The sequence below is a fragment of the Cryptotermes secundus genome, unplaced genomic scaffold (assembly GCF_002891405.2).
Source record: "Cryptotermes secundus unplaced genomic scaffold, Csec_1.0 scaffold1170, whole genome shotgun sequence".
NCBI classification, from domain to species: domain Eukaryota; kingdom Metazoa; phylum Arthropoda; class Insecta; order Blattodea; family Kalotermitidae; genus Cryptotermes; species Cryptotermes secundus.
In genome coordinates, this window is record NW_019738365.1 from 677,908 (window position 1) to 703,441 (window position 25,534).

General features: G+C 39.4%; 1 protein-coding gene across 2 annotated transcripts in view; it reads right to left on the bottom strand.

Moving 5' to 3' along the window:
- Window positions 1-25,534, bottom strand: part of LOC111870996 (hemicentin-2) — a 536,304-nt gene that overhangs the window by 25,160 nt on the left and 485,610 nt on the right. For both annotated transcript variants that reach the window (XM_023863701.2, XM_023863702.2), the window contains exon 10: window positions 16,498-16,791. In XM_023863701.2, the coding sequence (XP_023719469.1) occupies window positions 16,498-16,791 (294 nt within the window). The remainder of the gene's footprint in view (window positions 1-16,497; window positions 16,792-25,534) is intronic.

Sequence of the window (25,534 nt, forward strand, 5' to 3'; positions counted from 1 at the left end):
TCCCCGTTTCACTTCGGTTTACTAGATCTTAGACACTGTACGACTCCTTGGGCGGGTGATCGGCTAGTCGCAAGGCTTCTACCTGTACACAAACACAGAAAACAAACACACACACACACATACACCAAACATCAATGCCCTGAGTGAGATTCGAACCCAAGATCCCGGCTTCCGAGAGAGCGAAGAGAGTTCATGCCTTAGGAGGCCCGGCCACCGTGACCGACACCAACTAGATTTACTGATACAATACGATATAGAAATGGGCGAATTACGTAATTAATAGAAACCACCACGTTTTTGTCATATATAGAATCAATAAAATTCACATTAATTATAATTTTATTATAAATCTACTAGATAATTATAAATGCCTACACAATTATGTGCGTCACTGCCATCTTCATGACTCTCGTATGTGAACTGCCGTCGCATATTCAGTTAAAATTTGTACAAAAAATACTTAAGCAGTGGTCTGCTCGAAAATATATTTTTGATTGAGAAGTATCATGACAGGAGTTACATGAGAGCGATTCTGACGGGAATCACTGAACGTGGAATTCTGACTTCATGCTCACAGCAATGATCGAACGATTCTAGGAATATTTAATGCCTGTGTAACATCCTTTTATGAGGTTTTATAAAGTTTTAAACGCATCTTAAAACCTTTTCCCGGGTTCTTCTCTCTTCATAATTATAATTTATAGGGTCCATATTATCGTCATATTTGCCTCCGTGACGATCTTCCATATTTCCTTCTTTTTCTTCCTTTTTCTCTCTCTCTCGCTTTCTCTTCGTTGACACAACAACCAAACTTTTCAGTCTTATATCCTAAAACTTTCATGAAGTGGGCCTTGTATTCATGAAGACCATAACACATTAAGGCTGTAGCACAAGGACAGCTGTCGTTTAAATGTTTCAGTAAATATTGTAAAATACGTATATTGCCATTAACAATGAGTCGCAGTTCGAGTGTACTCGAATATTAAGAACGGTGACGACAGCTGAGCTGTGTAACTTGCTACGGACCGGTTACTAAACCGCTGCGTACAGACCACGTGATCGCTATGGTCGCCAGTTATGTAACAGGCACGCTTCATGCACTTAAATCCCGGCTCGCTCACTCTCTCAATGAAAATGAAAATGAAAGTGAATCAGGCATGAAATGCAAAGCGTGAATGCGAGCCCTTCCATGTGAACTGATACAAACCGTTTGTGGAGCTGTTGCTACGTTATAAACTTAAACCGCTGCTATAAGCGGTGTGCCCCAACCGAATTCATTTGTGGAGGCTCTATTTAATCTTTCATTAATTCTATCTTCCGGTCAGGCTGGAATTTCTTTTAAGTTGGTAACTTAAGGACACTTTCAATACTGATATGATATAGGATAATGACGGGTGATTAATGGATGTGAACCAGATGCTTGAGTGAGAATTAACAAGAGAAACCCAAGCATTCGGAGAAAACCCGAGAAAGTTCCAAATTTTCCACCAAAATCCCATATAACCTGACTTTGGATCGAACCCTGACCATCGCGATGGCTCCAAAACTAACGAGATAGATTTTATACTATTCAAATTAAAATATATCATTTCCAGAGAATAAATAAAAGCAAACATGGCGACTTTCCTATGTGAACACTCTGTTCTAAGTAATATTTTTGTCAGTAATAACACACTGGAACATGTCAACACACTTACCTCGCTGGTCTGCATTATATCTATATCATGCGAAGTAGAAAGAACATTTCATATAAAAACTATCAACAGCGACTGGAGAACTGAACTGATCACCCTCAGACCTCGACTAGAACAATGAAAAACATGACAGGTTTAATATTAACACAGTTTTAGCTGTACGTGTATTGGTCTATGGGAACGAAGCCTGGACAGTTAGAAAACTGATACTAAGAGGTTATCGGCCAGGAAACGAAATTATCGGCATTGGGACCGAAGTGTGACTAGCATTTCATTAGAAACAAATGAAAATGGAGCATTTTAGTAAAGTGCAATAGATAGTAAAATAATGCTATACAGGTCTACATATAGAACTATCAAACTCATTGGAGACAACACGTAACAACTATAAAAACAGATACAAAACCACATTACGGCACGCAAGGAGAAGAGAATTTTTATGAAAGAACTGAATACAGGGCATGAAAGCGTAAAAAACATGACTCAGTATTTGAAGGGATGATGATGATGATGATGAATATGATCATCACAACAATGATGATGATATGTAATTAATGCAGCCCTCTATCTGCCTGCATGAATATCGTAAAAATATTGTAAGAATTGAATTCTTGAGATGAACTGGCGTTCGTGGCGTCCAAAAAATATTAATGGACAAATACGAAATATCAAACAGTTCTATGTATGTAGGCCTCTTTATGTACGTTATTTAATATAACCAGAGCGGTTCACCCCGTCAAAAGCACATGTTCATAATCCCATATAAAGTAATCACACACACCATTCACGTACAAGGCCTATGTCTGAGTCTTCAGAATGCTAAACTGTGATGCAAGCGGCAACGTTTGATTAATTACATTTGTAGAATTTCGTGACAAATTATTTCTGAATCAAACTTTTTCTCATTGCTAGTGGAGTGGGACTACGTCCCTTGTACTGCGGCCACTTCTGACCTGCTGTACCAGCCCTAGATGATAGGCGAGGGTGATTGTGGAGCAATTGGTAGAATGAAGATTGGTAGGGGAAACCGAAGTACTCGGATAAAACCTGCCCTAGCGCCAATTTGACCACCACAAATTCCACTTGACGAGACCCGGGATCGAACTCGGGCCTCCGCGACTCAAACTTCCTAAATATAATCTTGCAGAAACTGTTGACAAAATTTACATCTATCTTACGAGGGTACATAGGCTAGAAGTTATTAGTAGATGGGCGTACAAAATTAGGTTTTTATACAATTTCTTTAATGAGAAAGTAACTAAGTAATAAGATATTAACAGAGGAGACAATTGTCAGGTACCAATGCAAGATGAAGAGTGTGCAGCCATGTTACACGACTCACAGATGAGAGGTCAATGTCAGTAAAATGTAGTGAGAGAGGTAAATAGGGGGATGTCAGTGGATATATAAATATATCATCGAAAGAAATGAAAAAAAAAAAACATTATGGAAGCAGATGAATGTATGAAGTGTTGAAAACGTAATTGTATTCATAGTTTCGAAATATGGGAAAACTTGAATAAAATTCTTTATGCACTCAATAAAGTTACGTAAGATATAAACTGTACTCTTCTCCAAGTATAATTAGAATGATTAAGTCAAGAAGGACGAGGTGGGCAGGGCATGTAGCACAAATGGGGAAGACGAGGAATGCGTATAGGATATTGGTGGGAAAACCAGAAGGAAAGAGGCCACTGGGAAGACCAAGGCGTAGGTGGGTGGACAATATTAAAATGGATCTTAGAGAGACAGGATGGGATGGTATGGATTGTATTGATCTGGCTCAGGATAGGGACCAGTGGAGGGCTCTCGTGAACACGGTAATGAACCTTCGGGTTCCATAAAATGCTGGGAAATTCTTGAGTAGCTGCAGAATTGGCGGCTGATCTCCACGAATAAGTAAGTAAGTAAGATATTAATTATCATATTCAATTATTAAAATCCGTATTTAAGAAATGCATAGTATTTATTGTTCCTCACCGAAGAAAATAGAAAGTTGTTAGTATTGTTTAAAATTGTGTTAGAATTTCAGAGTGATCATCATGTCTTTTCAGTATCCTTCCCCATTAAAGACACGTGACAGAAAGTTATGGACATGATACACTGTAGAAAAATCCCACCAAGAAATGTCTGTTACAGAGAAAATATATGATCAAACACAAAATAATTTTGACATCAGTGCAGGTCACACTCGTATATCCGTGGTGCATTCAGGTCACGCCCGCCATAAACTCACAACAGTAACGCAGTTCAGTGCAGACTTCCGCACATTTTAACCCTTATTATTGCTCTGCGGTAGAAAAGCGTCATGAATAATGCACAATTATATTTGAACGTGAAAACTTCTCGAAAACAAGATGAGTTCTTTTTATTCCTTTTATAAACAAAATAATATGAATTAAGTCAGTGTTGTTGCCCATTAGGCGTTTAAATCTGCGGTTTTCCCTTCGCCTTTTGTCCGATTTAAAAAAGTTTAATTTCACAGGTAACTTTCAGTCTTTTATGTATGCAATTACTTAGTGTGGTACAGTGACTTCATTAATTCTACAGCCAACTTATAAACGGTCAATTTAACTCCACCACAAACTTCTTAATGTAATCTTGTAAAAATAGTTGACTCCATACAAGGAAGTAGCTTGAAGCTGGAGAAAGGAATTTGAAAGTTATCTGTAGGAAACTAACGTATAGAATTACGTTTTTTATAACTTAATTAGTCAAGGAGAACGCAACGTCTCACGTGCCCATATAAATAATGCAGGGTGCCGCCTAAAAGTGGGAATATCTTGAGTCAGAGCGGGCGACCATTGCTGGACAACGGCTTGTTAAAATATGTGGCCGGGGTAACAAGCTGAAATCGTTTTGCAACGCTCGGTAAACACTGCCTAGACGCCGGAATAGTGGAGCCGCACAGGAAATTATCCATTTTGCTATGCAACCGTTCATGCACGTTTCCGAGACAGAGCATACATAACAGACGTTTCCACGGAAGTGAAAGCTAGAACTAGTGCAGTTCTCGCGGCAATGAATACACTAGGTACCAGTGCACGGAACAAGTGAAACCGTCTGTCCGTCCAACGGTAGAATATAAGAGACCAGACCAGATCAGACAGGTCAGAGGAGAATTGAGAACAGTCACACACATAAGAGAGGCGAAGGGGGCAAAGCTGTGAGCAGAAGAAACCTGCTGAGCTAAAAACCAGAAGACGACAGACTAGTCACGTGACATCGTGTGGTGGACGTGATTTCTGAGCGACTGTAATCGCAACTGCAAAACAACTTATCCAATAAACAGTTTCGCCTAATCCGGGACACATTAATTTATCGTCGCGTCGCCACGATACGTGACAATATGCAAAGAATTCCATATAGGTGCATGAACGTAAAGGAGACAATCTGGTAGTTATCTGCTTCAGCACGTCAGTCCGTCCGTCCTCCTGTTCGTCGTGTCTTTCTTCTCGAACTACATGTTAAATTACGAACAAAGTCAGGTAGATCCAGGATGCACTCGAAACTAGCTTTTGGGATAAGTTTGACGCCATTTAAAAATGTTTATTTTTTCAATTGCAGCAATATCATATTTATGCTTATCCGTTATTCGTAAGGAGTTCGTGAAACTAACGTAAGGTATGGAGCGTGTTTCAATTGTGTAACTATTACATGCACGGTTATGATAAAAGTTCGCTGTTGAGACGCCATGCTAATAGTGGAGTGAGCGCCATTCTCATCCATATCGGTCCAACTACACATTTCACCTAAGAATTACGCATTTGACTTAAAATTAAGCCTTCTTACATTCAAATTCTAAAATTTTATTAATACTTGACATAAACAACAAATTTTAACAATTATTAAAACGTCTGTGTTGAACGAATGATTACACTGCCTTCTTTCCTTTATTTTCTTCCCTTATTTCTTTATTATTTTCGGTTTTCCTCTATTACTTTCCTTTTATCCAAGCCTGACACTTCCATCAAAACAATGGATGTGCCATTTTTTATATTCTGCTGAAACACATGTTTAACTGTAAGTTAAGAACCAAGTCTTAAATCAGAGCATTTAGAAGTTTCTAACAGCTACAGCCATTCATAACTTGGCGTTGCTCACGAAATGAGAGCAGAATTACAGACGAAATATTTTCACTTTATGGGAAGAATATCCACAGATACAGAAATTTAATTGTGCGGCGAGCATTTCCATTGCAACTCTGTTTCATTCCTTGTTTTATGATTTGAGATAAGCGAAAAAACACGAAGAAGATAAAAGTAGTAAAAGTAATTATCAGTTACAGAGTCATGTAATATACTCGTATTGTCACATCACAACTGAGAACGTAGAGAAATATATTCTTTATACAAGATACATTATATTCTATATGGCGGCAGGAGCAGAATAAGAAAGAATAAAATATGAGCTCAAATAAAATATATATAAGTATAAAAGCGTATTTCTACAGAATGTAAGCACTCTTTTTCGTAAAGTCAAATTCTATTAGCTATGTTAAAGACGCGATATAACGTATTTTAATATACAGGTAACACAAAATGTTAGAAGCATCAACATTAAGTAAGATTTGAGNATCAAATTCTCATACTTAGCAAATTATAGGGCAAATATCCGGGGGATACTTACTACTTGCTGCAAGTAAATACTACAAGAAACTTATCATTATTAGCCAACAATAGATTCATGCATACTGCATAACTTTCAGGGGATCTTTCGTCTGGGCCGCATGTGCATTTGAATGAATGCAACGAAAATGAAAGGAGAATGAAAATGGTAGTTCATGGGGTCCATTGTCATTCGCTGACTGCTTAACTAACTAAATGGCGCGGAGCCCTTCTTTGCAATCCAACAATTTTTCAACCAGTAATCAAATTCCTAGAGCTTCATGGAACCTGAAGGTTCATTACTATGATCAGAAGAGCCTGTCACTGGTCTCTATTCTGAGCAAGATGAATCCAGTCCACACATACATCCCACTCCTCTAAGATTCATTTTAATATCATTCTTCCATCTAAGTCTATTCTTCATAGTTTTCTCTTTCCTTCAGTTTTTTCTACCATGCCACTTATGTCCCTTGCGGGCTACATGTCCTGCCCTATCCTGGCATTATCATTCCATACTTGGCGAAGAGTACAAGTTATGAAGCTCTTCATTATGCAATTTTCTCCATCCCCCTGGCGTTCGCTAACACTGAATCTATTTTTAATGGATTCTTTTATAAATCTTCAACAGGAACTGATCACATGAAGCAAAGCCCTCGAGATGTTGGCAGATGTTAAGGCAGTCAGTATATTCCTAGCCTCTTATTAAACAAAAAAGCGTGTTATGGATTTCACAGAATAGCTCCACTGGATATTAACCTGAGCTAAATGGATCCCGAATATATTCACGCCGATTTACAAATTCAAAATTATTCTCCCAATGTGTCTAGGTCTCTCAAATGGTTTCTTCTCTTCAGGTTCTCCCGTTCCCCGCGAAACAGCTATCACGCCTCTCATACTAATTTATTTGATAAACCTAATAAAACTGGACGAATAGCACACTACCGACCCAACATATACATTTCAACTTTTCATTACATGTTTAATTTTGAAACACGACAGACAAATACCGAGCATCCATAAAAAATCTTGGGTTTCAGGGCGTTATGTTTTGGTAACCATGCCACATAGTTGCAGGAAACAAACACTAAAATGGTGACAAACATTTCGAATTTGCAACAATATACATGTCCTTCCTTTTTGATGTCACGGGTGTATATCGGATGTATATTCTGTTTCGGGATGATTTCATTAGGTGCCGTAAGTTTCAACACTATCTGCATATCCACGGCTCAGTAAGTTGCGCTTTTCGGGTACCTCAAAATACCATCAAACGATGCTTAGTCCGCTATCTATGAAGCTAAATATTTTTTCATTTACAACAATTCGAACCGAAACTAACCATCTTGGTAGAGTATGTACTCTAAAAACAGCCAAGTGCCGGAGGGAACAGATGAAGTCCCGAACTTCAATTAATTATGTAAGATTTGAGGTTTTCACGGCGGTGACTATGAAGAAAGCAGTCTTCTGGGATGTGGCGCCGTGTAGATATTGTGTTAACCGACGTTTCGGAGGAATGTATCACCTCCATCTTCAGGGTAGAAGAAAAAAGAAGAAAATCCACGAGCGAGGAGGAACCAGCGTGAGCAGGTGCTAAGAGATTAATGTCGAATCCGAAACGTCGGTTAACACAATATCTACACGGCGCCACATCCCAGAAGACTGCTTTCTTCAATTACTTATATTTACTTGAAGTTTATTTAACGACGCTTTCAGTAGCTGAGACTTAATCGCGTCGATAAAAGTTAATGACGGAGGTTATGATAATATGCTGCCTGGTCAAGGTTACTGCACTCTTCAGGGGCCCGTGAAAATAGCTAAAATTATGATTAGCGGAAACAAAGCATAAGACACTTGGAGAGAAACCCGCTTCAATGTCACTTCGTCTACCTCGGATCTCATATGAAGTGGCCTCGGACTGATAACACTTGAAGAAAGTTGTTAAAGAGAGTGGTTCCCAGTCTAATTGAAAAACTTCAGATTCCCCTTCTTCCGCTTCTGAAGATATGACGTTTTCGAGCATGTGAAGGGAAGTATCCCCCGTTACGGTCGCCTTCCGAAGGAAGAAAGACACGGTGTAATTGGGATACCTGATTTATAGTAACGAAATGAAAATGTGGAACTTCTTTCTCGAAAATTTTTGTCATTTTACCTTTTTAGCCGGCATAGCGACTGGCTACGGGCTGGATGACAGAGAGGTCGGAGTTCGAGCCCCGGTAGAGTCAAGAATTTTCACTTCTCCATATGGTCCAGACCGGCTGTGGGGTCCACCCAACTTCTTATCCAATTGGTACCGACGCTCCTTCCCCGGTGGTAAAGCGGCCGGGGCGTGAAGCTGACCACTCACTTTAAACTAGTGCCGAGGTCAAGAAAGTACGGATCTACACATCCACTCCTCGATACCCTTCATGGCGTAGTGCTTAATTAGTTAAGCACAGAGACTTTACATTTACCTTACCTCTTTCAATAATGTATCCTGGTTACAGAAATGTTAACACTGAAACACAGAAAATAATCTGTTGAAATCCCCTATTCTATATGTCTCCTCATGCTATGGCGTGTGGCACAGGGTATTTTACATTCTATTATTCATTTGTTCATCAGGGTATGGCTCATATGGCTGTTCACATCGAAGACTCAGTCCACATGCAATTATCGGCGTGTGAAGTCGCAGGGGTATTTGCTAATACGAATACCAGGAATGTTCCATATGATACGTCCTACCAGATAACACGATATAACTACCTCGGTCCTCACATAGGGTTTTACTTCAAATCTTGTACTTGACGCTCAGAGGAAGAAGTGAAGTGATTGAGATTAGCTCTTTCTAAGGGGCCCAACTGAGTAGGTGTCTTCCTTTCTCATCTCAAGATGGAAATAGATCCAGTTTCCGAAACGTCGTGCCCTCTATTACCTAGAATTCCGGACGATGGAAAAAGTCCCAAAACCCAGTAATTTTGTGTTATCCACCATCGTCAGAACTCTTTAAAATCTAGTTCCAGTGTTTATGTTTCGTTTGCTCCCAATTAGTCATGTTGTTACCGTTTCAAATTGAAATGCATTGAACATTGTAACTAGGAACAGATAAGATATAAACGCCCACACAGAAGGAATACATAGCATACCGTAAGGAAAAAGAACAAAATTACGGTGACATGCCCAAGAAAACAAGTGAGAAAACAAACTGGTAGCATTGTCTTGAATATCTTCTGTAACATGTAGTACAGGAGCGAACCCCTGGCAAAGGGCAACCTAGAGTGCTGGACATGAAACCAAAAGAACACAGAATTCTACATTCACCGACAAAACAAACAAACTCCGTGACTTTAGTCCGCAAGCGAACTATACCGACCGAGCGACCGCCGCTTGTCGGCGAAGTTAATGCCAACTTTTGTGGATAGAGGGTGTCGCGTGGNCTCGGACTGATAACACTTGAAGAAAGTTGTTAAAGAGAGTGGTTCCCAGTCTAATTGAAAAACTTCAGATTCCCCTTCTTCCGCTTCTGAAGATATGACGTTTTCGAGCATGTGAAGGGAAGTATCCCCCGTTACGGTCGCCTTCCGAAGGAAGAAAGACACGGTGTAATTGGGATACCTGATTTATAGTAACGAAATGAAAATGTGGAACTTCTTTCTCGAAAATTTTTGTCATTTTACCTTTTTAGCCGGCATAGCGACTGGCTACGGGCTGGATGACAGAGAGGTCGGAGTTCAAGCCCCGGTAGGGTCAAGAATTTTCACTTCTCCATATCGTCCAGACCGGCTGTGGGGTCCACCCAACTTCCTATCCAATTGGTACCGACGCTCCTTCCCCGGTGGTAAAGCGGCCGGGGCGTGAAGCTGACCACTCACTTTAAACTAGTGCCGAGGTCAAGAAAGTACGGATCTACACATCCACTCCTCGATACCCTTCATGGCGTAGTGCTTAATTAGTTAAGCACAGAGACTTTACATTTACCTTACCTCTTTCAATAATGTATCCTGGTTACAGAAATGTTAACACTGAAACACAGAAAATAATCTGTTGAAATCCCCTATTCTATATGTCTCCTCATGCTATGGCGTGTGGCACAGGGTATTTTACATTCTATTATTCATTTGTTCATCAGGGTATGGCTCATATGGCTGTTCACATCGAAGACTCAGTCCACATGCAATTATCGGCGTGTGAAGTCGCAGGGGTATTTGCTAATACGAATACCAGGAATGTTCCATATGATACGTCCTACCAGATAACACGATATAACTACCTCGGTCCTCACATAGGGTTTTACTTCAAATCTTGTACTTGACGCTCAGAGGAAGAAGTGAAGTGATTGAGATTAGCTCTTTCTAAGGGGCCCAACTGAGTAGGTGTCTTCCTTTCTCATCTCAAGATGGAAATAGATCCAGTTTCCGAAACGTCGTGCCCTCTATTACCTAGAATTCCGGACGATGGAAAAAGTCCCAAAACCCAGTAATTTTGTGTTATCCACCATCGTCAGAACTCTTTAAAATCTAGTTCCAGTGTTTATGTTTCGTTTGCTCCCAATTAGTCATGTTGTTACCGTTTCAAATTGAAATGCATTGAACATTGTAACTAGGAACAGATAAGATATAAACGCCCACACAGAAGGAATACATAGCATACCGTAAGGAAAAAGAACAAAATTACGGTGACATGCCCAAGAAAACAAGTGAGAAAACAAACTGGTAGCATTGTCTTGAATATCTTCTGTAACATGTAGTACAGGAGCGAACCCCTGGCAAAGGGCAACCTAGAGTGCTGGACATGAAACCAAAAGAACACAGAATTCTACATTCACCGACAAAACAAACAAACTCCGTGACTTTAGTCCGCAAGCGAACTATACCGACCGAGCGACCGCCGCTTGTCGGCGAAGTTAATGCCAACTTTTGTGGATAGAGGGTGTCGCGTGGTCAGAGCAACGAATCCACACGGTCGTTAATTTACATTCATCAACAAGAGAATTTTAGATAATTTAAAAAAATTTTAAGTTTGAGAAGTTATTAGAATTTCGTGGCGGTTGCATGTATTATATGACTGTGATGAGTAGCATTAATATGGATCCATATTAGCACAGTTGAGTAGGAAGAGACGTATTTGGTGAGACTGCCTGAAGATGGGCCCAAAATGTGGACCGAAACATATATCAGCTATAAACCAATGTAAGCAGTTCGACTGGTTTATTTCTATTTTTGTATAATCGACCAAATGCCAGAAATCATGATACACAACAGGATGTAAACAGTGAAGATAAAGCGCGTAAGTTTCTCTAGGAATTCATCCCCGACGTAGTTAAAGAAAATCCATATTCATACACGGGATCGACGGCTGTGCGCTATAGTAAGAAAGACTGCGAACTCCTTCAGATGGCCATTTCGATTAACTGTGCAATTCTTCTGCCTGGCACACGCTATATACAGCTAAAACTGGCAAAAAGAATCAGTTCTGTTAGTTTGATCGCCACAGGCGCAATCTCTTTGCCTGACAGTTTCCAGTCCCAATGAGATTCAAACTACAGGCAAACCTTAGGCCTCGAGGCAACAGAACAACAGTGAATCAGTTGCCATGGCAACAGGCTTTGATTAAGGTAACTCAATATTAATTGAAATGCAGAGTAATTATTAAATAACCGATTATCCACGAAACGTGAGTATTTTTTTTTTCGTGCAATTCATTAAGAAGACTAAAGCAAATAAGTTCCAGGGCACGTAGGCTCCGTATGGTTCCTCGTCTATCGTCTAACAAATTTTCACAAAATCTGATGATTTGAGATTTTTGACAAAACTGTATATAATCCACGCGGTAGCGTACTTGGTTGAGGCGCTATACTGGAAGCCGGAAGGTCGCGGGTTCAAGTCCCGATGAGGTCATTGGATTTTTTTCAATTGACCTAATCCTTCCAGCCGCACTATGGCCCTGGGGTAGACTCAGGCTCTAACAGAAATGAGTACCAGGAATATTCTTGGGGGTAAAGGAAAGCCGGCGCGTAAGGCTGACAAACTTACCGCCATCTATGAGCCGACTGTCTAGATAATGTGGGGCCCTCAACGTCTCACAACCTTATGAGCCTCCACGGCATGTTACTTTACTTTACTGTACATGGTGCAGCGGAATTTAAGAATATATCTCAGTGTATTTGAGGTTTTGATACAATTACTGATTTATCTTTCTATATATCTTTCACTAAGCAATAAAGATATATAGGATGCAAGGTATAAGAGACGCAACTCTCTAAAGCTTTGCTGCGATTCGCCAGCTGAGGCAAGGATCATATTGAATTATCGCAAGTGTGATACAAAAACTGGCAAATCAGCACATGCACGCTAGCGAAGTTAGCTCAGCTAGCCCTTGGCTTAGCGCTCACGGCTTTGTGTTGTCAAAAACTATACGTATTTAACGCGATGAAAATGTTGAGAAACAATGCAACAAGACAAAATTATGACAACTCATTTAAATAAATAGTAGGGATATCAAATCTAAAAATCTTGTATTAAACTCTGTGATGTTTTATCATCCCATAAAGATATATATATGTGTGTGTGTGTGTGTGTGTGTGTGTACTTCAACGCTCTTTCAACGCTTTGCCGTGACATCTTGTTATATGCTTTAATTACTAAAATTTCTAACTCTCTAAAAGTGCATAAATTCTCCCATTTTCGGAATATGATGCTTGATTTGTCTGTTTAAATTAATTTAGATTAAAGAACAAAGCACAGGTTAATGCGATTATGAAATAAGTGAGGATACAACAATGTTAGCAACTTAATAAGACGGATTTATTGATAATTATTTTCTCCTTGATCTCAGAATATTTCATATACTGTTATGAATTATAGAATTATCATGTACTCACTGCAGGCTTGGAAGTTTTGTTTTACTGAAAATATCACCACAGTTTATTGAATTCATACTACACTGAGTTGAAGGAAATATTTTAAGTTGTCTTCCTTTGTTGAATTTTTAAATAAAATTATTAACAATATGTTTTCAATTACTGCAGGCTGAGGTTATCTGATATATACTAGGATAAATTAACCACTTTAAAATAAGAACTGTGCCAAATTATGACGCTCTAACTATCTTGGCAGCCGGTCACGGTAGCCGAGCGGTCTAAGGCATGTACTGTCTTCGCTCGCTTGGAAACCGGGATCGTGGGTTCGAATCCCACTCAGGGCATGCATGTTTAGTTTGTGTGTGTGCGTTTTTCTGTGTTTGTGTACAGGTAGAGGCCTTGCGACGAGCTGATCACCCGCCCAAGGAGTCCTACCGAATGTGTAAGATCTATAAAAATTGAAGTGAACGGAGAATTTCGTGGAGGTAGGCCTAGGCCCACTGGGACTGGAGTGCCAAGGAAAAAAAACTATCTGGGCTCTTCAGCGTACTTAGTAAAAGCAGTTCGAACTTAAATGAGAATGAGAAATTTATAAGAGTGCTGTTATATTTGTAAATATTTCCTCCAGCAGCAGAATAGTCTGACAAAATATACATAAACTGTCATACCAAGAAGGGAAACCTGTTACGTGCTACTCCTTTGAATGAGGAAAGATACAGAAATAAATCCTTAATGCACTCTGTCTCCTGTTGTTTCAAACAAGGATTTGTTCTCGTTAACCTCGCCTATAAGTCCTGTTAACAAGATGTATATTTTATGACATTTATTCACATAAATGGTGTAGACGACATATGTGAACCCTACAATAAATAAACATTTTATTACTTCGAATAGAAGACGTAAATTTTACACAATTTTCCGTCGAAAAATTGAAGTTTTTTTTTAAATTCGAGGAAGGTACATCATTCTAATTCTTTTTCCTAAAACCCACATTCAAAAACTGGATGTATAAATTTCGACGGCGTCTTATATTCTAAGTAATACGGCATATATAACAGAGAGATATTTCTAATAGCCGATTTCATATATTACACACATAGGCAGGCAACAAAATTATATTACGTATTTCAATCTGTAAATTTTCAGAGGTTTCGCGCTTGGAGCAGAGATGGATATAATTGCTTCTGGAAAATCTCGTAATGTAGCGCTTACAGTTTTTATCGTTTTGCTTTGTACACTGTTATGCGTGATAACTACCTGATAATGGCTGTGTGACCGAAACATTTAGTGTTGACACAACGGAATTAAAAAGATGGCACAGTTCTCAGTCGCATCCCGACAAGGTCATTCTATTTAAGGCATGAGCATTTTCAGCTTCAGAGTAAATAAATTGAGGTTTAGTTACTATAGGATTCTGACGATGGTGTATAACACACAGAGATATTGGGTTTTCGGACTTTACCCATCGTCCTGGTTTTTAAGATAACTAAGTAAAAACACGACGTTTCGGAAACTGGATCTGTTTCCGTCCTCAGGTGAGGTAAAACACCTATTCTGTTGGGTCGTCCAGTGATTGAGGCTAGCTCTTTCTAAGGGACCCAACAGAATAGGTGTTTTACCTCACCTGAGGACGGAAACAGATCCAGTTTCCGAAACGTCGTGTTTTTACTTAGTTATCTTAAAAACCAGGACGATGGGTAAAGTCCGAAAACCCAATATCTCTGTGTGTTATACACCATCGTCAGAATCCTATAGTAACTAAACCTCAATTTATTTACTCTGAAGCTGAAAATGCTCATGCCTTAAATAGAATGACCTTGTCGGGATGCGACTGAGAACTGTGCCATCTTTTTAATTCCGTTGTGTCAACACTAAATGTTTCGGTCACACAGCCATTATCAGGTAGTTATCACGCATAACAGTGTACAAAGCAAAACGATAAAAACTGTAAGCGCTACATTACGAGATTTTCCAGAAGCAATTATATCCATCTCTGCTCCAAGCGCGAAACCTCTGAAAATTTACAGATTGAAATACGTAATATAATTTTGTTGCCTGCCTATGTGTGTAATATATGAAATCGGCTATTAGAAATATCTCTCTATTATATATGCCGTATTACTTAGAATATAAGACGCCGTCGAAATTTATACATCCAGTTTTTGAATGTGGGTTTTAGGAAAAAGAATTAGAATGATGTACCTTCCTCGAATTTAAAAAAAAACTTCAATTTTTCGACGGAAAATTGTGTAAAATTTACGTCTTCTATTCGAAGTAATAAAATGTTTATTTATTGTAGGGTTCACATATGTCGTCTACACCATTTATGTGAATAAATGTCATAAAATATACATCTTGTTAACAGGACTTATAGGCGAGGTTAACGAGAACAAATCCTTGTTTGAAACAACAGGAGACAGAGTGCATTAAGGATTTATTTCTGTATCTTTCCTCATTCAAAGGAGTAGCACGTAACAGGTTTCCCTTCTTGGTATGACAGTTTATGTATATTTTGTCAGACTATTCTGCTGCTGGAGGAAATATTTACAAATATAACAGCACTCTTATAAATTTCTCATTCTCATTTAAGTTCTAACTGCTTTTACTAAGTACGCTGAAGAGCCCAGATAGTTTTTTTTCCTTGGCACTCCAGTCCCAGTGGGCCTAGGCCTACCTCCACGAAATTCTCCGTTCACTTCAATTTGTATAGATCTTACACATTCGGTAGGACTCCTTGGGCGGGTGATCAGCTCGTCGCAAGGCCTCTACCTGTACACAAACACAGAAAAACGCACACACACAAACTAAACATGCATGCCCTGAGTGGGATTCGAACCCACGATCCCGGTTTCCAAGCGAGCGAANCGTTGAAAAGAAAAGGCCCCAGAACAGAGCCTCGCGGCACCCCGGACATTACATGAAAAGGCAGGGAGAGAGTGCCAGAAACGCGAACCCGAGACTGTCTGTTGGCTAAGTAACTGCGAAACCAGCTAACATAAGCATCAGAGAATCCGAAGGAGCTTAATTTATGCAAGAGAATATATTAATAGACATAAAAAATTCTTATCTTTTGGATTAGTGACTGTCGTGTCAAATACATCTTTGTATTTTGAAGCCTGAATGTCACACAAAAAATGTTTAAAAAAATTCAATTCCTACATCACAGAAAACACTGATTTTTTTATTACAAAATTCAACTTATCAGCCTTTCGTACAGAAATAATGGCAGTCACTTCTAAGAAATATGCCTATACTGCCTAACATAATAGCTTTTTCATTTGCAATTAACCACACAAATATCCTAAGAGTGAAGTGGGGTGACGAGAAGGGTCAAGGTGAGTTCTGTATCCTTGCAAGTTACCTGCAGCCACTACCTGAAAGATGCACGGCGACCGCTGGTGGCCGACCGCGTTGAAACCCCAGCAGGCCAGTGTGCCATAATCCATATCTGTGACAGGGGTGTAGTTGAGGCGTGACACTGAGCCGACACTCGTGAAGCGAGACGGGGGCACTTCTGCCAGATCGCCAGAGTTATTAAATGTCCAGTGGAACGTCACAAGAGGTGGGTTTGCATCCACCTCACACCTCAATGCCACCGTCTCGTGTTTCAAAGCACCCAGTAACTCCTCTCGGTCGTCTTTACACGTTGGCACAACTGCAAGGAGAATATTTGTAATTATGACACTCCGTAGGAGAACTCAAACAAGTAAAATGCACAGTTTACATTACTGAAACGACACAGAAAGGAACATTCCGCATGCCAAGAGTTCTGTCCTCAATATAATGAATTCTAGGCTCAACAAAAATCGATCAATGCGCTCAGAAGTCTTTAGTGTGGAAAGACGCATGAAGAGACACACACACATATATTCATAATAATGGAATAAGTTGGGTGGGGGACAACATGGAGAAAGTATCAGGTAAGAACACTGATACTGGTAAGCTATGCTGAGTAACTTTCTGAATTATCTGCTTTAATCTGTCAACCTGAATTCCAGAATGATACTTTTATAAAGTCCATGGTCACTCCGTTTGTGTATTGTCAGTTCTTCATTCACACTGACGCTATCATGTAGGCTTAAAAATTATCCAAATGCTGAAATATTTATGGGAATACAAATTAATTTGTGATAATAATAATAATAATTGTTAGTATCTGGGGGCAGGCGGTAGCGTGAGGCACTATTCTACAAGCTGGAAGGTAGGGGGATCGAATCCCGATGAGGTCATTGGATTTTTCAATCAGCTAATTATTCTTCCAGCCGCACTATGGCCCTGGGATCGACTCAGCCTCTAACACAAATGAGTACCATGAGTATTCCTTGGGGTAAAGAGCGGCGGACGCGTAAGGCTGACAGCCTCACCACCATCTGTGAGCCGACTGCCTAGAAAATGTGGGAATCTCGACGTCTCACAATCCTATAAGGCTCCACGGCCTGTTACAGGGATAGCTCTACCTTAACTTTTCAACTTCTGGTATATACTACTGTATTATGTTTCTTTGTACGAAGTCTACATTTCGAGCGAAATTAGAAAAGTAAGAGGGGACTTATTGCTACTGACGAAATAGAAACTAAATTAACTCCAGTAACATCAAAGTGGGCAATGAGTGCCAGAAGTTCGTACTGATGAGGCGTAATCTGTAAGTGTCCTACTTACGAATCAATTATCTATTAAGTTATTATAATTAATGTAACTGGAAGTAAAATTAGTTATAAATAACATACAATTAATTTTACTGTATCGTGTACCAACATTTTAGACTTCTAACGAGCCTCGTGTTTTCCGGCATGCCACGCGCTCTATAGCTCCAGATCACTTGCTCTTTGCTTGACAGTCCAGAAAGAGAACAGCGGATTTTCCAGAAACCGATATGTACATTATACTTACATTATAATACATAATTTAAACATATAGTTATAATGAAAAGTTAAACAGTTCCGTCTAGTGTGACTGGTGAAGATTTTTCTTACTTCAATTATTTATGCCCTTACATGTTTCGGTCTTCAGAGACCATCATCAGAGGGACAACTTTACATCAATACAGTTAGAAGCCAGTATTACAATACATCTTCTAAAAGTTAAAATGTATACATACATTCAGAACATATATTGTAATAGTAATTTCTACCTATATTGGTGTAAAGGTGTCCCTCTGATGATGGTCTCTGAAGACCCAAACATGTAAAGGCATAAATAATTGAAATAAGAAAAATCTTCACCAGTCACAGGGGACGGAACTGTTTCACTTTCCATGATATGTGTGACGGACCAGAATAAAACAAAAAAATGTAGTTATAAATTTGTTTATTATAATGATTTATATTTTATTGCAATCGTAGAGACGCCATGGCACCCACATTAAACAGTAAAAAAAATTGTATGGGCTCGTGCTAAATGATTTAAGGTCTCAGACATTGTGGACTGAACTTTCAGACAAGGTGATACCTCATTTCTGATGAATCCAGCTACCTAATCCAAAAGTCCGTCAACCTTTAAATGCCTTAAAGGAGACAGACGTAAAACAGTACCGAAGTAATACGTAAGGCTAGACCAATAATTTCTTCGCTAAAAATGAAAGACAGAAGTCTCCATATATTAAATATTTTTTAAACTTTGGTAAAATTAATATAATATATTTTAAATCGAATTTAAGATGAGAGTAGTTACGTCCGCCAAGCACCAGACTGATAAACACTGATACAGACACTGCATCCCCGTTAGAACCACCACAAGATCACCGTCTATCCAACGTCTGAGATGAACAAAGACACGACTTATCTGTGTCATGTTACCGAAAGTTCGACAAAATGGATACCAGCGACCTGTAATGAAGCCTCTGTTGTTTATTTTCTACACATGACGTGTAATGGCGGAGTTGTCAGTGTCGATGCGACGCCAGGCGGTCGCGCCAGATTGTCTGCCAACTTTCCAGTTGCAGCTGCGAGCGAGCGTCTTGCCAGACCTGCTACTTCACCCTCCAAAACTTTGACTTAGTGTCTGTGAAACACATGACCACCCCACTAACTCTGGAAGTCTTGGCTCCAATTCAACAACATCTCAACCTCTGTAAATACTAATTAGATTTAATACAACAGCGCAGTTACCGTAAAATACGTGCATTACTCGATGCTTGAAGATATATGTGTATCAGGAATTATACAATTACCAACGCTGAGAATTAACAATATGATTACCTTCCTTTTACTGCCAGAAAATGCTACAAGACCCAATCAAGTAATTAACATAACCAACGCACATTTCCGCTTCAATACAGCAGATTTTGGGTCTCTTTCGTTTAAAAGTTCATTACAAAATAATCGCTTACGCATTTGCAGGCGTTTAACGGGGAGAAATTGCAATGCCCCTCCTTAAACGAGAGAAAGCAACAAATTACAAGAAGTTATGAGAAGAACTAATCGCACACTTTTTTTATGAGACATGGGCCACTCAGAAAACGACGCTTCCAGCAATTCTTCGTTGCAGTGGGAACATCTTTACTGAGTTGTTTCTTAGTAACGGTAGGGGATACATAGACCCACAGACACACACGTCCAACTATTCTTATGTTCTTGCGTGTATTCTTTGCAAGGGAAAGTGTTTACCAAGCCGTTGCCTAGCAATGAAAGGATACAGTTTACAGAGCCATGGATAACAACAATAGTAGGTATACACATACAGGCACATACACTGATAAAAGGGGTTTATGAAGTACTCCGTTGAGGTGGGCTCAGGTGCCATGATACATATACCAAGTGTCATAAATATTGGTTAAGGCATTCAAGAGTTAACAGGGTGGATTCACAGACACACAAACAACATGGAGACAGCATAAGCCTACTTTAGTGAAATAGACTAAGATAAATTATACATCGATGTGAATGCATACATATGTATGACTGTATTAATAAAAGACCATATCACTTAATTTTTTTTTTCAAAATCTCTTCCAGCTCACTTAGGGCCCAGGTCTCTTATTCAGTTCCGTAATAATTTTTCACAGGCGGTAGGACTCCTTGGACGAGTGATCAGTCCGTCACAAGGCCGCTACCTAAACACACGACAACACAACACAGAATAAACCCATACACACCAAACATGCTCTGAGTGGGAATCGAACCCACGATCCCAGTGTCCGAGCGAAGGGAAGACAGTTCATGCCTTAGACAGCGCGGCCACTGGGATCGGCATGTGACTTAATATACACATTAATTACTAAGCAAGAGCGGTACGTTTGAATCAGTCTGTTTAGATTTTGTGTAGATTTATTATTCTTTGAGAGATGGCGTTTGTGGTTCCTGGTGTTATAGACCTATACGTCGCATCCAAATTACTGTAAGCCTTATTAACGTATATCTCATTAAAAATTGATTCATTCATTCCCTAATGGCTCTACAGCCCTTTGTTGGACCCTGCCCTCTTCTTCAGTTTCGTTATCTCTTTTTACACAGACGGTAGGATTCCTTGGACGAGTCGCAAGGTCGCTAACTACACACAGGCCACCACAAACACAGAATAAAGGCACACAGACAGCCATGCCTTAAATGGGATTCGAACCTACGATCCCAGTGTCCGAGCGAAGGGAAGACAGTTCATGCCTTAGACAGCGCGGCCACTGGGATCGGCATGTGACTTAATATACACATTAATTACTAAGCAAGAGCGGTACGTTTGAATCAGTCTGTTTAGATTTTGTGTAGATTTATTATTCTTTGAGAGATGGCGTTTGTGGTTCCTGGTGTTATAGACCTATACGTCGCATCCAAATTACTGTAAGCCTTATTAACGTATATCTCATTAAAAATTGATTCATTCATTCCCTAATGGCTCTACAGCCCTTTGTTGGACCCTGCCCTCTTCTTCAGTTTCGTTATCTCTTTTTACACAGACGGTAGGATTCCTTGGACGAGTCGCAAGGTCGCTAACTACACACAGGCCACCACAAACACAGAATAAACGCACACAGACAGCCATGCCTTAAATGGGATTGGAACCCATGATCCCAGTGTCCGAGCGAAGGGAAGACAGTTCATGCCTTAGACCGCACGGCCACTGTGTCGGCCATTAACAGTGGATATTACTTCAAATTGTTCAAGAAGTAACACATCCACTGCATATTGAAACCAAGGAAATTCTGATTTATTTACCAGTGTATATATAAATAAACGGTCCCCATAGGTACTAAATTCTCAATCCTTCTAAGGTAACGTCTCTAGGCTATACAAAATCGACTGAAACAACAAACATTAGTCAAGTATTCGTCTACGTGCATTTGAATCAAACGAGAACAGAAAATGTGAACAAATTGGGTTAAGATACCGCTAAGTTTTGTTACTGTTTGGGCAAGAATATCGATAGAGAATTCCAGCATAACATTTCATAATTACATACATACACACCTATGCATACTGTTTCAATAATCAGTCTTTTCTTTCGTGCTCGAGATTTTCAAATGTAGTCATCACAACTTCAGACCTCGGCTGATATTATAAGCTACCTACGAACCTGAATAACGAATGTGGGTAGTGACAAGTACACACAGGTTACTGACCTCAAAGGAAGAGACCCCTTGATAGATCTAAGGGACGCTGCAGGTGTGGGCCCTACTAAGTTGGCTCAGCATTTGGTCCAATGAAGAAGTTTTGTGAACTCGAAAATGAATCTTCATGTTCCACGAATACAATTAGAATTTTTTAACCGTCCACATATATATCAAAATGCAAACGTCTTTAGTCAGATATCTGACTGCTTCTGTGGTCTAGTGGTCAGAGTTTCGGGCTACAGATACACAGGCCCTGGGTTCGATTCCCACCGCTACCAAATTTTCTGAGAAGTAGTGGGTTTGGAACGGTGTCCACTCGGCCTCACGAGCATAACTGTGGAGCTATTTCAAGGAAATAGCGGCTCCGGACTAGAAAAGTGAAATTAACGGCCGTGGGGATTCGTTGCGCTGACCACGCGACACCGTCTATCCGCTAAAGTTGGCACTAACTTCGTCGACAAGCGGCAGTCGATCGGTCGGTACAGTTCGCTTACGGACTCAAGTCAGCGAGTTCTCTTTTGTTTATAATTATATTTGGTTATATAAAGGTGAGGGTAGAAATCAAAGTATCACAGTAAGACTGAAGCAGTCATGTGACGCCATGCGAAGCGTCTGCTCAACCCACATTTTCAAGTCAAATAGAACAGATAATGTCCAGATTTATAAACTACAGCAGCAGCAACAAAGCAACATATCTTCTTACTTGTTCACATTTTGCAGTTGGGGGGATTTATCTGGCAGAAGAAAGGGGTATTCAACAGACATTTCAGGGAGCGAGAAAGAACGGAGAAGGGAAGTTTATATCCGCTAAATACGCTGTCTCTAAGCTCTTTAATAAAACATATTTCATGATTCCGTAATGTTAGAAGCATTGCATCTGGCTTGTGGTAGGGAGCTTTCCATGTAGCTTAGTAATTTCCGACTGTTTTGCATTCCTTGTACCAGGCGCCTGATTTATTTTCCCAGCATCGGATAGACGAAGAGCAGGGAGTTATAAAAAGTATAAAGAATTCTTAAAAAAGAAAAGTGACTTAGACGGTACAAGAAAAGAAAATAATATTTAAAAGAAGAAGGGATATAAGTACAAGTCGCAGGAATAAGAGTAACAAAGAACAAAAGACTAAAGAAAAAGAAAGAATGAAGGTAAAAGGTAAAAACTTAGTAAGATATTGTCCTTAAATTCTTGCACCAAAATTGGAAACAAAGCGGCGATTATCTGCAGCTGCGGTAGCGGTGGTAGTAGTGGTAGTATAAGTAGTAGGGGCAAAAGTATAAGAAGAATCAGTAGTTGTGTGAATTGTGTGTGTGTGTGTGTGCTGGCGTGCGCGCGTGCGCATTGTATGAAAAGTTTCGAGATGCACAAAAAAATGCCTTGAGAGGAAATTCTTTTTTTTTCATAAAACATGAATAAAACTACAGAGAGTGGGAAATATGAAAAAAAAGAACTTTGTGTGAAATTAAATTAAGCTAATGAAGGGGAGTCAGACAATGGGTAAAGAAGTGATGAATAGTATTAAAGGGTATATACCCTTATTGGCATATAAACCTTCTGTAAGTTGATGTATACAGTGGAGATGAAAATATAATAGAACTTATATCAAAAAGCGGACCTAATATGAAGAACGCACATTTCTAAATTTTAAAGTAATGAGCTACTACGGTGCTAACGGCTACACAGCAAAAGTAATTAAATTTTGTCTTCCATATTAAAAGTATGCTGTGCACAATTACACCCAATGACTTCCTATGTACTAAGTTTTCAAAACTATGGGGGATATTTTGCATAATACACAAAAAAAAAAGGAGTGCTATTTCCTGAAAATTATAATGAGATGTAGCGAAGTCTTAATACTGAGCTGTTTCACACACAGATATAAAAGGAGGTATCGGTTCGTACACGTCTTCAAATGTTTATAGGAAACTGCGGACATAAAGCAAAAAGAAGAGGTACTGCTAATTCACACTTTTAATAACTAGCGTTTAAGAAATCACTTTAACTACTTCAGTACTGAATATATGCCCTCAAAAATATTACTACAAAGTCATAAAAATGAACAATGATCATGTAAAATCATAAGGGAAAGTTTAACGCAAAATAATGGTTAGAAAATTACAGCAATTTGAATATTTTTCTTTTTTGCTGACGGAATATTTCAGTGTATATGGTAAAAGGCCGGTCACGGTAGCCGAGCGGTCTAAGGCATGTACTGTCTTCGCTCGCTTGGAAACCGGGATCGTGGGTTCGAACCCCACTCAGGGTATGGATGTTTAATTTGTGTGTGCGCGTTTCTCTGTGTCTGCGTACAAATAGAGGCCTTGTGACGAGCTGATCACTCGCCTAATGAGTCCTACCGAATGTGTAAGGTCTAGAAAAACCGAAGTGAACAGCCCACTGGGGCTGTAGTGCCAAGCGGAAAAAAAAAATGGTAAAAGGCATCTACACGTAAATTTCATTCCATGAAAGTTATAGTGTCTGAGAAGCAACATGTTAATGTGTAAAAAAGTTCCGGTTTTCATTTTGATACTTATTAAACCCTTCAAGAATACTCTAAACTGCGACGTGTTTATTTATACTATTTGTAGCTCAAACCTCACGTCATTTTTATTTCCGATTTCCTTTCAGCTTTCATGATTTTGTAATGTCATTCTTTATACAAATTTACATTATTTTACTCATTGTTAGATTATGATGCCATGTTGACCAAGTTTGGGATATCCCGACTCCGCCCTCTGCCATTTAAATTCACTGCCTTTATCACAACTTTCGGGTATGTAAATACTCCAATGGAGTACAGTTCAATTCTCAACTAAAGAGAGTGTGGAGAATTAGTCCAGTTATAAATTTCATCGCCGGTCATCGTAGCCCAGCGGTCTAAGGTAAGCACTGTCTTCGCTCTTTCGCGAGCCGGGATCGTGGGTTTCAATCCCACACAAGAAATGGATGTTTGGCAAGTGTATGCGTTTATTCTGTGTTGAGGTACAGGCCTTGCGACGAGCTGATCACTCGTCCAAGGAGTCCTACCGTCTGTGAAATGATCAAATGCAAAAACAACCTCGACACCGTAAAGGCGTAAGAGGAACGGATTAAGTAAGTAAGTAAGTAAGTAAGTAAGCACACGTAGTAAAGAATAGCAGCGGCACGCACACAGAAAGACTACACAGGGTAAGTACAAATAACAATATACACACATAAGAAAACACCACATACATAAGATAGTAATACAAATATATTTGTATATTACAGATAACACCTATACAGTGTGGAAACAAGAACTAGCCGCTGCAGCACTTCAAACACAGGGCGAATAACCCTAACAATTTTAAAATTTTAAAATTTGGACAAGAATTTAAAGGTTTAAAATTAGAACTAAAGATTTTATTATGGTGCTATTACAATAAACTCAAAATTAACGTGTGCAAAATAAAATAATCTACAAACCAGACAGTCATCAACGAAGTAGAAGTTGATAATGATAGGGAGAGTGTTTTAGATGTTAAATTTTGAACTGGGTGCAGTGTGACAGCGACGTGAGTGTTATACACCTGATGATGGCCGTCTGAGGCCGAAACATGTAGTGTAGGGAGCAAGATCAAAAACACAAAATATATTGTTTGCACTTGAGACGGAGTTTATATCATTTATTTAAAGTAAGTAAGTAATAAATTCCATCACTGACTGACATTTCCGCTCTGTATTTACTATGATCATGAATACGTGTTAGGCTTTGCGCGATTAGTGTAAGTACATTTTCGTTATACTCGTACCTAGGTTTCTTTTGGTAATTTTATATTGGCGACTTAATTACATTTTAGGGCCGCTCCATAGCTCAAGCGGTTAGTCGCTGGCTTCCCACCG